Genomic DNA, 13,644 nt, shown 5'->3' with positions numbered 1-13,644 from the left:
GGTGAGTGGTAGTGCTCTGTCCCTAGTGCTCTGTCCCTACAAAGTCATCCAGGTGAGTGGTAGTGCTCTGTCCCTACAAAGTCATCCAGGTGAGTGGTAGTGCTCTGTCCCTACAAAGTCATCCAGGTGAGTGGTAGTGCTCTGTCCCTACAAAGTCATCCAGGTGAGTGGTAGTGCTCTGTCCCTACAAGGTCATCCAGGTGAGTGGTAGTGCTCTGTCCCTACAAGGTCATCCAGGTGAGTGGTAGTGCTCTGTCCCTACAAAGTCATCCAGGTGAGTGGTAGTGCTCTGTCCCTACAAAGTCATCCAGGTGAGTGGTAGTGCTCTGTCCCTACAAAGTCATCCAGGTGAGTGGTAGTGCTCTGTCCCTACAAGGTCATCCAGGTGAGTGGTAGTGCTCTGTCCCTACAAAGTCATCCAGGTGAGTGGTAGTGCTCTGTCCCTACAAGGTCATCCAGGTGAGTGGTAGTGCTCTGTCCCTACAAAGTCATCCAGGTGAGTGGTAGTGCTCTGTCCCTACAAGGTCATCCAGGTGAGTGGTAGTGCTCTGTCCCCAAAGTCATTCAGGTGAGTGGTAGTGCTCTGTCATCCAGGTGAGTGGTAGTGCTCTGTCCCTACAAGGTCATCCAGGTGAGTGGTAGTGCTCTGTCCCTACAAAGTCATCCAGGTGAGTGGTAGTGCTCTGTCCCTACAAGGTCATCCAGGTGAGTGGTAGTGCTCTGTCCCTACAAAGTCATTCAGGTGAGTGGTAGTGCTCTGTCCCTACAAAGTCATTCAGGTGAGTGGTAGTGCTCTGTCCCTACAAAGTCATCCAGGTGAGTGGTAGTGCTCTGTCCCTACAAAGTCATCCAGGTGAGTGGTAGTGCTCTGTCCCTACAAAGTCATCCAGGTGAGTGGTAGTGCTCTGTCCCTACAAAGTCATCCAGGTGAGTGGTAGTGCTCTGTCCCTACAAAGTCATCCAGGTGAGTGGTAGTGCTCTGTCCCTACAAAGTCATCCAGGTGAGTGGTAGTGCTCTGTCCCTACAAAGTCATCCAGGTGAGTGGTAGTGCTCTGTCCCTACAAAGTCATCCAGGTGAGTGGTAGTGCTCTGTCCCTACAAAGTCATGTCCTTACAAAGTAATTTGGTATTTTATAGTAATAGCTGCGTTTCATTGCATCTACAACCAAATATTAATTCAACACTACCCTGAACAGATTGCAAAACATTGTGAGCAGAAAGGACGCGATGCTGTCTGTCTGCACAGGTTTTGCACAATATGAGGTGCTGCTGACTTTGCAAAAATCCTGAAACATGTTTGTCACGGGTATGTGAAACAGACAATCGTGTGTGTGTGTGTGTGTGTGTGTGTGTGTGTGTGTGTGTGTGTGTGTGTGTGTTTTCAATGGATAGACTGGAGTATAGATGTGTGTTTTCCATGGATAGACTGGAGTATAGATGTGTGTTTTCCATGGATAGACTGGAGTATAGATGTGTGTTTTCCATGGATAGACTGGAGTATAGATGTGTGTTTTCCATGGATAGACTGGAGTATAGATGTGTGTTTTCCATGGATAGACTGGAGTATAGATGTGTGTTTTCCATGGATAGACTGGAGTATAGATGTGTTTTTTCCCCTTAAGTAGTCTGAAGTGTGTCTTTTCCATGGGCAGACTGAGGAGTAGAGGTGATTTCATTATTTCTGTGGTATGTTTTTGTGCCAGACAGTATTCATTGTCCTCCGCGACGATGAAACTGGGGAGGGGAATGTGGATCTGTCTCGTTCCGTCCATTCGTATGTTAGTCACACTAGATATCTGACAGCACTTGCCCGATTTTGACGACACTTGGATCAATGAAGTGTCTTGCCATAGAGATCCGGTATTTACAAAATTACACTGATTGGCCCGTTTCAGAGGCCAGTTCTTAGGGACTGTATGGTCAAATCCTCAGTTCTAAAGCCTGGTATGGTAAGTTGATTTATCTCCTTAAAGACTCAGCTGTAGAACATTCACCTTGAAGCCAGGTATAGAGTAAATCTCTGGGCTGGGTTCATTTGGCTCGTGTTAAAAGTCAGGACTCCTTCTCTCTCTCTGTTCTGTCTTTCTCTGGCCCCTCTTCCTCGTCCTTCCATCACTCCGTCTCTGCCCATCCACCTATCTGTCAATGTGTGGTGTGCTTCGAGGCGTGCTTAGCGAGAGGGATCAGGTTTTAAGAGGTTTCCAGCTGTAGGGAGATGAGGAGAGCAGCTGCAGAATGGCCTCTTGCACCCAATTTCAGAAGGCCTGATAAGCTGCCAGTAACATAGAAAGTGTCAGGGAACTTGTCTTTTAAATACCACAGTAACCAACAGGGGGAGCTTTTCACCTCTTACAGTCTGAACCAGTGGTATTCAAACTCAGCGGGGACCTAATGTTTTTCTGCCAGAATTTCTGGGGATCCCATTTTTTTTTCACAACAATTTCTCGTGACCCGACCCCAAATCTAATGACACAACCTTAAAAATAAAAAACATTTTAATCTCTTATCAGAATGAAAATAAACCAATAAATACATTTACTAAACAAAAAATGTTTTCTTCAAATGATCTTTCTCAAAAACGTTTATATATTGTTCCATACAATAATCTGTACTCTTAATTTGTTGTTCCTAAAAAAATCCTAAAAATATTTGTTTAGCCTATCCCACTGCTGTTCCCCTACAACTTTAATACCACTGGTCTGAACTGAAGACCACTCCTGTGTGATCGGTGGATACATCCTATATAGTGCACTACTTTTGCTATTCCTTATATACTGTCGTGCACTAATTTTGAGACGGGTCCATGGGGCTCTGGTGAAAAGAAGTTACTATATAGGGTGCCATTTGGGATACGGTGTTTGTAGATGTGTACTATTTACCACAATACAACATTGATATTTATTCACATTTAATCTTTCACAAGGTTCCCAAGCAAAATATGACTCAAATCTCATTGAGAGCAGCATCGTATTATAAAGGCTTCATAGATAGAACATTCACAATGGTTAAATGGCTAACGGTGCTTTTCTTAGGAATTGATGCCAGTACCTCTACTCTCCATAGCTATTTAGTTTGAAATGTCCAGTTTATCTGTAGGTAGGTAGCTGTACCTTCAGTCAGGAAAACGGAGAGACAATGTGATTACATTTTATTATGATTTAGAAGAAACGCAAGACAAATTGTGATGCAAATCTCTCTCCCAGTATGCTAATTTGAAGTTATTAACTGACATGCTTGCTTTCCCTTTGATCAAACCAATGAAGACTAGGGATGCGTCCTAAATGCAACCCTACTCCCTATATAGTGCATTCGAGCCATAGGGCTCTAGTCAAAATGTATACACTATGTATTGAGTAGGGTGCCATTTGGGACAGAGACTAGACTACTCTAGGTTCTCTAGTCTCTTTATCAAAGAAGGAGAAATAAAAATATATATATTTTTCTCAATTATTTTCACATTCTTTAGTTGGGATGCTTTGTGTGTCTGATTCTGTCATCAAATGATTTTCATGTAGTTTTTTTCTGGGATGCTTTGTGTGTCTGACTCAGTCATCAAATAACTGTCAATTAGGGAAGAGAAAACAACATTCACATTACTGTCAAGACATTAAATATGAAATATTCATGATGGCAATAGTTAATGTTTGTCATTGTCTCTTGGTTGATCTGGACTTGTGTGTGTTGACATGTTTTTTGATTAAATGTTAGTTCTCAGTTGAACAAGATGGTTTATTACTAGTCCTTGCTAGTATCCATTCATCAAACCATATTTAAGGCATGTCATTTTAAACATATTTTCAATGTATTTCACATAGTCTACAAAAAGTAAACATGTCTAAGATATCCTTTTATTTTTGTCAGGGATCGTACATTTCACTTGCTAATTACTCTTAATATTAACCTTGAATGGGGAACTTGAGTACTCATGCCAATCCCTGCTATCTAGGTGAAGCATTTTAGTTGCTTTTGTCCCTGCAATATTTGCTTTCATACAATTGACTGAATTAAGCAGAAGAGTGAATCATAAAATGGGTGCTACTTGACAGAAATGTGCTGTTTTGTTGCCTTGACAGACAGCAGGTGGCCAGTCTCTGAAAAGACAGTACCACCAATGCCCACCAGATGGTAATAGTGAGTTATAGGTATAGTTGGGTGTCTGTTACCATGTAATAATACTGATAACATCACATTATTAATAATTATATAATAAGTGTTATATACTGTAGCTTTAAACCAAAGACTCAATAAGCAACCATAAGGAGAAAAAAAACTGGTAATGATAATAAAATAGAAGGTGAGTGGTGGTTCCAGCAGCATCAGTAATATTCCACAATGTTCTAATGAAGATGTGTTGGAAGCCTCATGGCCATGGTGTTGTAGTTGAACTCTCCTTCTGGGTTGATTTGAGCGATGTATTCTTTAGAGGGCGTGTTTGTGAAAGGTGTGTGTACTGTCCATATTTCCCCTCTTCTTCACTACATCTCCTCTCAGCCCCTCCCCCTCTCCACACTCCCTCTCACATCTTTGCTCTTTCTTGCTCTCTCCTTTTGTTCTCCTCTACTTCTCCTCTCTCATCCCTCCATCTTTTTGAACCCCCCTCCTTCTTTCCTCTGTCATGTCCTCTGCTCAGGTTGGGAGCCGGTCTCAATGTAATGACTACTGTCATTGTCAGCCTCTCTCTCTCTTTTCCAAGGCGGGTGGCACAGTCCTCTTGTGTTAGATGAGTCAGTCAGTGGTTTTTAATGCATGTGTCTCCTCCTATAGATATTCATGTTGTCCCTGTGAAGGTGGGATGGGATAGGCTGTTGAGTGAGTGTAGCAGGCCATCTGAAGTAGAACCCTGTACAGGCCATCTGAAGTAGAACCCAGTGGTAGCAGGCCATCTGAAGTAGAACCCAGTGAGAGTAGCAGGCCATCTGAAGTAGAACCCAGTGAGTGTAGCAGGCCATCTGAAGTAGAACTCAGTAAGTGTAGCAGGCCATCAGTAGAACTCAGTGAGAGTAGCAGGCCATCTAATGAACCCAGTGAGTGTAGCAGGCCATCTGAAGTAGAACCCTAGCAGGCCATCTGAAGTAGAACCCAGTGAGTCAAGCAGGCCATCTGAAGTAGAACTCAGTGAGGTAGCAGGCCATCTGGGAAGTAGAACCCAGTGAGAGTAGCAGGCCATCTGAAGTAGAACCCAGTGAGAGTAGCAGGCCATCTGAAGTAGAACCCAGTGAGAGTAGCATGCCATCTGAAGTAGAACCCAGTGAGAGTAGCAGGCCATCTGAAGTAGAACTCAGTAAGTGTAGCAGGCCATCTGAAGTAGAACTCAGTGAGAGTAGCAGGCCATCTGAAGTAGAACCCAGTGAGTGTAGCAGGCCATCTGAAGTAGAACCCAGTGAGTGTAGCAGGCCATCTGAAGTAGAACCCAGTGAGTGTAGAGGCCATCTGAAGTAGAACTCAGTGAGAGTAGCAGGCCATCTGAAGTAGAACCCAGTGAGAGTAGCAGGCCATCTGAAGTAGAACCCAGTGCAGGCCATCTGAAGTAGCAGGCCATCTGAAGTAGAACCCAGTGAGAGAAGGCCATCAGTAGAACCCAGTGAGTGTAGCAGGCCATCTGAAGTATAACTCAGTGAGAGTAGCAGGCCATCTGAAGTAGAACCCAGTGAGAGTAGCAGGCCATCTGAAGTAGAACCCAGTGAGTGTAGCAGGCCATCTGAAGTAGAACCCAGTGAGAGTAGCAGGCCATCTGAAGTAGAACCCAGTGAGTGTAGCAGGCCATCTGAAGTAGAACCCAGTGAGAGTAGCAGGCCATCTGAAGTAGAACCCAGTGAGTGTAGCAGGCCATCTGAAGTAGAACCCAGTGAGAGTAGCAGGCCATCTGAAGTAGAACCCAGTGAGAGTAGCAGGCCATCTGAAGTAGAACCCAGTGAGAGTAGCAGGCCATCTGAAGTAGAACCCAGTGAGAGTAGCAGGCCATCTGAAGTAGAACCCAGTGAGTGTAGCAGGCCATCTGAAGTAGAACTCAGTGAGAGTAGCAGGCCATCTGAAGTAGAACCCAGTGAGTGTAGCAGGCCATCTGAAGTAGAACCCAGTGAGTGTAGCAGGCCATCTGAAGTAGAACTCAGTGAGAGTAGCAGGCCATCTGAAGTAGAACCCAGTGAGTGTAGCAGGCCATCTGAAGTAGAACCCAGTGAGTGTAGCAGGCCATCTGAAGTAGAACCCAGTGAGTGTAGCAGGCCATCTGAAGTAGAACCCAGTGAGAGTAGCAGGCCATCTGAAGTAGAACCCAGTGAGAGTAGCAGGCCATCTGAAGTAGAACCCAGTGAGAGTAGCAGGCCATCTGAAGTAGAACCCAGTGAGAGTAGCAGGCCATCTGAAGTAGAACCCAGTGAGAGTAGCAGGCCATCTGAAGTAGAACCCAGTGAGTGTAGCAGGCCATCTGAAGTAGAACCCAGTGAGAGTAGCAGGCCATCTGAAGTAGAACCCAGTGAGTGTAGCAGGCCATCTGAAGTAGAACTCAGTGAGAGTAGCAGGCCATCTGAAGTAAAACCCAGTGAGAGTAGCAGGCCATCTGAAGTAGAACCCAGTGAGAGTAGCAGGCCATCTGAAGTAGAACCCAGTGAGTGTAGCAGGCCGTCTGAAGTAGAACCCAGTGAGAGTAGCAGGCCATCTGAAGTAGAACCCAGTGAGTGTAGCAGGCCATCTGAAGTAGAACCCAGTGAGAGTAGCAGGCCATCTGAAGTAGAACCCAGTGAGTGTAGCAGGCCATCTGAAGTAGAACCCAGTGAGAGTAGCAGGCCATCTGAAGTAGAACCCAGTGAGTGTAGCAGGCCATCTGAAGTAGAACTCAGTGAGAGTAGCAGGCCATCTGAAGTAGAACTCAGTGAGAGTAGCAGGCCATCTGAAGTAGAACCCAGTGAGTGTAGCAGGCCATCTGAAGTAGAACCCAGTGAGAGTAGCAGGCCATCTGAAGTAGAACCCAGTGAGAGTAGCAGGCCATCTGAAGTAGAACCCAGTGAGAGTAGCAGGCCATCTGAAGTAGAACCCAGTGAGAGTAGCAGGCCATCTGAAGTAGAACCCAGTGAGTGTAGCAGGCCATCTGAAGTAGAACTCAGTAGCAGGCCATCTGAAGTAGAACCCAGTGAGAGTAGCAGGCCATCTGAAGTAGAACCCAGTGAGAGTAGCAGGCCATCTGAAGTAGAACCCAGTAGTAGCAGGCCATCTGAAGTAGAACCCAGTGAGAGTAGCAGGCCATCTGAAGTAGAACCCAGTGAGAGTAGCAGGCCATCTGAAGTAGAACCCAGTGAGTGTAGCAGGCCATCTGAAGTAGAACTCAGTGAGAGTAGCAGGCCATCTGAAGTAGAACCCAGTGAGAGTAGCAGGCCATCTGAAGTAGAACCCAGTGAGTGTAGCAGGCCATCTGAAGTAGAACCCAGTGAGTGTAGCAGGCCATCTGAAGTAGATCCCAGTGAGTGTAGCAGGCCATCTGAAGTAGAACCCAGTGAGTGTAGCAGGCCATCTGAAGTAGACCCATTGGAAGGAAGAGTGCCTCTTCCTTCCAATGGGACTGTATGAGTTTGTAACTGTGTGTGTTTGAGTATCCAGAAGCTGAATGTGTGGACCTCATAAGGTGACCTCAGTATGCAGCAAACCAATGCAAAGTAACCTTGGAATGTGTGTGTTTGTGGCGCATGGTGTGATGAGAATTTTTTTTGTGTGTGTCCCAGTGGTATCATTTTCATGTCCTCTCTGAGGAGCTCCAGGTATCTGTCTAACCTTCCCTTTCCTCTCTGAGGAGCTCCAGGTATCTGTCTAACCTTCCCTTTCCTCTCTGAGGAGCTCCAGGTATCTGTCTAACCTTCCCTTTCCTCTCTGAGGAGCTCCAGGTATCTGTCTAACCTTCCCTTTCCTCTCTGAGGAGCTCCAGGTATCTGTCTAACCTTCCCTTTCCTCTCTGAGGAGCTCCAGGTATCTGTCTAACCTTCCCTTTCCTCTCTGAGGAGCTCCAGGTATCTGTCTAACCTTCCCTTTCCTCTCTGAGGAGCTCCAGGTATCTGTCTAACCTTCCCTTTCCTCTCTGAGGAGCTCCAGGTATCTGTCTAACCTTCCCTTTCCTCTCTGAGGAGCTCCAGGTATCTGTCTAACCTTCCCTTTCCTCTCTGAGGAGCTCCAGGTATCTGTCTAACCTTCCCTTTCCTCTCTGAGGAGCTCCAGGTATCTGTCTAACCTTCCCTTTCCTCTCTGAGGAGCTCCAGGTATCGGTCTAACCTTCCCTTTCCTCTCTGAGGAGCTCCAGGTATCTGTCTAACCTTCCACAGGCTGGTAGCAGGCAGGGCCCAGCCCAGGATCAGACCTGGCTGCTGGGCTCCACGTCGACACTACACCTCTCCCACTAGGATCTAGACGCTTATCTTTTAATGGCTGTCAGAGCAGAGCAGGACGAGGCTCAACGCTGCTCCTCCATCCCACTACCACTTCTTCTCTGTCAAAACCAGGGGGAGGGAGGAGGCTGCAGTCTACCTGGGGTATTATTCCATCCCCTGTCTTCAATATTTGGGGACACCCTGTCATTTAAGTGGACATATGTCAAAGAGTTAAAGTAGTAACTTATATTTAACTACTAGTAGGTTGTAGGTTGTAACTAGTAGGTTGTGTCAGGTGAAACATGTGGGTGTTGAGGGGAGTAGGTTAGGGTTGGCCCTGTGAGTGTGATTCTCCTCACTTTACTGTTGGGATAAATCAGTGTCACTGCCAGACTGTCTCTATTACACACACACACACACACACACACACACCCAGCCATCCACTCAGGGGGTGAAATGTGACCACTTGCTTTTATAACCTTACCACCACAGCCCTAGCTAAATACCGTTCTCTGTGTGTGTAACAACGAGAGAGCCGTGGTTACGTGTCTTACTGTGGAGAGAGCCGTGGTTACGTGTCTTACTGTGGAGAGAGCCTTGGTTACGTGTCTTACTGTGGAGAGAGCCTTGGTTACGTGTCTTACTGTGGAGAGAGCCTTGGTTACGTGTCTTACTGTGGAGAGAGCCTTGGCTACGTGTCTTACTGTGGAGAGAGCCTTGGTTACGTGTCTTACTGTGGAGAGAGCCTTGGTTACGTGTCTTACTGTGGAGAGAGCCTAGGTTACGTGTCTTACTGTGGAGAGAGCCTTGGTTATGTGTCTTACTGTGGAGAGAGCCTTGGTTACGTGTCTTCCTGTGGAGAGAGCCTTGGTTACGTGTCTTCCTGTGGAGAGAGCCTTGGTTACGTGTCTTACTGTGGAGAGAGCCTTGGTTACGTGTCTTACTGTGGAGAGAGCCTTGGTTACGTGTCTTCCTGTGGAGAGAGCATTGGTTACGTGTCTTACTGTGGAGAGAGCCTAGGTTACGTGTCTTCCTGTGGAGAGAGCCTTGGTTACGTGTCTTCCTGTGGAGAGAGCCTAGGTTACGTGTCTTCCTGTGGAGAGAGCCTTGGTTACGTTTCTTCCTGTGGAGAGAGCCTTGGTTACGTGTCTTCCTGTGGAGAGAGCCTTGGTTATGTGTCTTCCTGTGGAGAGAGCCTTGGTTACGTGTCTTCCTGTGGAGAGAGCCTTGGTTACGTGTCTTCCTGTGGAGAGAGCCTTGGTTACATGTCTTCCTGTGGAGAGAGCCTTGGTTACGTGTCTTACTGTGGAGAGAGCCTTGGTTACGTGTCTTACTGTGGAGAGAGCCTTGGTTACGTGTCTTACTGTGGAGAGAGCCTTGGTTACGTGTCTTACTGTGGAGAGAGCCTTGGTTACGTGTCTTACTGTGGAGAGAGCCTTGGTTACGTGTCTTCCTGTGGAGAGAGCCTTGGTTACGTGTCTTCCTGTGGAGAGAGCCTTGGTTACATGTCTTACTGTGGAGAGAGCCTTGGTTACGTGTCTTACTGTGGAGAGAGCCTTGGTTACGTGTCTTACTGTGGAGAGAGCCTTGGTTACGTGTCTTACTGTGGAGAGAGCCTTGGTTACGTGTCTTACTGTGGAGAGAGCCTTGGTTACGTGTCTTACTGTGGAGAGAGCCTTGGTTACGTGTCTTACTGTGGAGAGAGCCTTGGTTACGTGTCTTACTGTGGAGAGAGCCTTGGTTACGTGTCTTACTGTGGAGAGAGCCTTGGTTACGTGTCTTACTGTGGAGAGAGCCTTGGTTACGTGTCTTACTGTGGAGAGAGCCTTGGTTACGTGTCTTACTGTGGAGAGAGCCTTGGTTACGTGTCTTACTGTGGAGAGAGCCTTGGTTACGTGTCTTACTGTGGAGAGAGCCTTGGTTACGTGTCTTACTGTGGAGAGAGCCTTGGTTACGTGTCTTACTGTGGAGAGAGCCTTGGTTACGTGTCTTACTGTGGAGAGAGCCTTCGTTACGTGTCTTACTGTGGAGAGAGCCTTGGTTACGTGTCTTCCTGTGGGTTCCTTCCTACTGAACTGGAGTCTTTTTGCTGCAGCTCACTTTGCATGTTGGGGAAGCACAGGTGCTCTGCTCTCTCTCTCCATCTCTACTTATCCCGCGTTCCCCCCTCCACCACACCCTTATCTCCCCCCACCTATATCTCTTTCTAGCTGCGTATTGTACTAGTCCTCTCCCTCCACCTCTACCTCCTGCTAGGTTGGAAATGAGCCCTTGGAGGTGTCCAGTGTGGGGCTTTAAATGTAGATTTCTGTGGCACTGGTGGTTCTCTGTCACCCAAATTGATGACGTCTGCTGGGCACAACACATTACGTTGACAGTGATGTATGGGGGGCTAACGCCACCCTAATCCTCACACCGCAGACGCTAACACACACAAACGCTAACATACACTGTTTTTAGGATGTTAGGCAGCAGCATGATGACATTTTCCACACTGTTTTTAGGATGTTAGGCAGCAGCATGATGACATTTCACACACTTTTTTTAGGATGTTTGGCAGCAGCATGATGACATTTCACTGTTTTGTGTTTCTTCTCTCTTTGTTTTGTGTTTCTTCTCTTTTCTTCTCTCTCCATCTATCCCTTTCTTTCCCTCCTCACTCCATTTCTCTCCATCTTTTCTTCTCTCTCCAATTTCCAGACTCATCTGACCACCAGTAAACTGCCCTTGAAGGATGCCTTTACGTTCGACGACTACAGGTTGGTGTGTGTGTTTCTGTCGGCCTGCTTTTTAAATGGCTTTCCTCCACCTCTCCTGTGTGTGTTGGTGTGGGTGTGTGTGTTTCTGTCGGCCTGCTTTTTAAATGGCTTTCCTCCACCTCTCCTGTGTGTGTTTCTGTCGGCCTGCTTTTTAAATGGCTTTCCTCCACCCCTGTGTGTGTTGGTGTGGGTGTGTGTGTTTCTGTCGGCCTGCTTTTTAAATGGCTTTCCTCCACCTCCCCTGTGTGTGTTGGTGTGGGTGTGTGTGTTTCTGTCGGCCTGCTTTTTAAATGGCTTTCCTCCACCTCTCCTGTGTGTGTTGGTGTGGGTGTGTGTGTTTCTGTCGGCCTGCTTTTTAAATGGCTTTCCTCCACCTCCCCTGTGTGTACATTGTGATCTGCATAAAACAATATGCACATTTTCCCACCAGAGATGTTTCCATCAAACTGGTAAAAGGCTGTGTGTGATGAAATAGTGCACATAAAAATGACTTTTGCCATTAAATTCCTATGTACCGAATGTAAAAATACAAGTTAAAAGGTTTTCTGTCGATATGATGGTTAATACAGTATATCAACATTTCCACCTCCATTTCTCTCATTTATTTTGCCAACACAAAAAGATCCCACCGCGTCGAACGAACACATTTTCTGTCTGCATTTATCAAATTGTGACCAGCATTTCATGTTTTCATCAGCCCGGTGGTGACTTTTTTCCATGCGTCAGGTAAATGTTTGGATGGGAACATGGATAGTAGCAAGGTTTACTATCTGATGTGGTTGAAGCCACTTGTCTTGGGAACTAGTTGAATTTCCAAAAACACAAGGCTATAATTGGGGTCCTCAGTTTTCCCTGCTCAGGACACGTGGTCTGGAAAAACACAGGGTCCTTGTTATGATTGGCTAGTCCATGAAAAGTGAATCTTGTTGCTGATTGATGATTGGTTTACCGTGACCGTTAATCCCTATAGATGGGCGGTTTCTTCAGTGATGACCCGTCAGAACCAGATCCCTACAGAAGACGGTAGCCGTGTCACCCTTGCCCTCATCCCTCTCTGGGACATGTGTAACCATACCAACGGCCTGGTGAGTACTACAAACACCCTACTACATACGTATTAGATCACTATTGCATGGCTGAAACATGCCTATTGCATGGCTGAAGCATGCCTATTGCATGGCTGAAGCATGCCTATTGCATGGCTGAAGCATGTCTATTGCATGGCTGAAGCATGCCTATTGCATGGCTGAAGCATGCCTATTGCATGGCTGAAGCATGCCTATTGCATGGCTGAAGCATGCCTATTGCATGGCTGAAGCATGTCTATTGCATGGCTGAAGCATGTCTATTGCATGGCTGAAGCATGCCTATTGCATTGCTGAAGCATGCCTATTGCATGGCTGAAGCATGCCTATTGCATGGCTGAAGCATGCCTATTGCATGGCTGAAGCATGCCTATTGCATGGCTGAAGCATGCCTATTGCATGGCTGAAGCATGCCTATTGCATGGCTGAAGCATGCCTATTGCATGGCTGAAGCATGCCTATTGCATGGCTGAAGCATGCCTATTGCATGGCTGAAGCATGCCTATTGCATGGCTGAAGCATGCCTATTGCATGGCTGAAGCATGCCTATTGCATGGCTGAAGCATGCTTATTGCATGGCTGAAGCATGCCTATTGCATGGCTGAAGCATGCCTGAAGCATGTCTATTGCATGGCTGAAGCATGCCTGAAGCATGGCTGAAGCATGCCTGAAGCATGTCTATTGCATGGCTGAAGCATGGCTATTGCATGGCTGAAGCATGGCTGAAGCATGTCTATTGCATGGCTGAAGCATGGCTGAAGCATGTCTATTGCATGGCTGAAGCATGGCTGAAGCATGTCTATTGCATGGCTGAAGCATGCCTATTGCATGGCTGAAGCATGCCTATTGCATGGCTGAAGCATGGCTGAAGCATGTCTATTGCATGGCTGAAGCATTCCTATTGCATGGCTGAAGCATGGCTGAAGCATGTCTATTGCATGGCTGAAGCATGCCTATTACACTACTGCACACTTCCCACTATTTGAAAGGTTCTAAATTATTCCGAAAAATAATTATAGATTTGAGAGAAACCACACACTGCGTTTTCCTCAGTTGATTACGCTTATCTCATGGGCATCTACTTATTTGAATCATTTGGCTTTGATTGTGTTTAGTGACTGATTGTAACAGAGCAATAATATCCCCTCCTTTAGTATGCATGTTAACTGCATTTACACCCCTCAAATTAGATATGTTTTTGTGAAGACCCGATACATTGCTGAAACAAGTAATTTAAAGACTGAAATGTCTTTCTGTATATTCCCTTGGTGTTTGTTTAATAAAAATAGGTTACAACTTCCAACATATTTCCACATTTTATTGCTGTTCTTTAGCTCCAGTTCCTTGAGTATGTTGTTATTCTCACTGGTGATAATTGTATAGGTTCATTCAATGTCCTTCATTTCTGCCTATTTGTGGAAACCTCTCACTAACTCAGCATCTGGGGAAGT

The 13,644-nt window shown here is 46.3% G+C and overlaps 1 protein-coding gene across 2 annotated transcripts in view; it reads left to right on the top strand.

The window, feature by feature from the left end:
* The window catches only part of LOC118368087 (actin-histidine N-methyltransferase-like), a 60,349-nt gene that overhangs the window by 27,873 nt on the left and 18,832 nt on the right, over nucleotides 1–13,644 (top strand). For both annotated transcript variants that reach the window (XM_052496654.1, XM_052496653.1), the window contains exons 7-8: nucleotides 11,050–11,108; nucleotides 12,079–12,193. In XM_052496654.1, coding sequence (XP_052352614.1) covers nucleotides 11,050–11,108; nucleotides 12,079–12,193 — 174 coding nt within the window. The remainder of the gene's footprint in view (nucleotides 1–11,049; nucleotides 11,109–12,078; nucleotides 12,194–13,644) is intronic.

This window comes from Oncorhynchus keta, chromosome 35 (assembly GCF_023373465.1).
Source record: "Oncorhynchus keta strain PuntledgeMale-10-30-2019 chromosome 35, Oket_V2, whole genome shotgun sequence".
NCBI lineage: Eukaryota > Metazoa > Chordata > Actinopteri > Salmoniformes > Salmonidae > Oncorhynchus > Oncorhynchus keta.
This window is presented reverse-complemented; position numbering and strand designations above follow the sequence as displayed.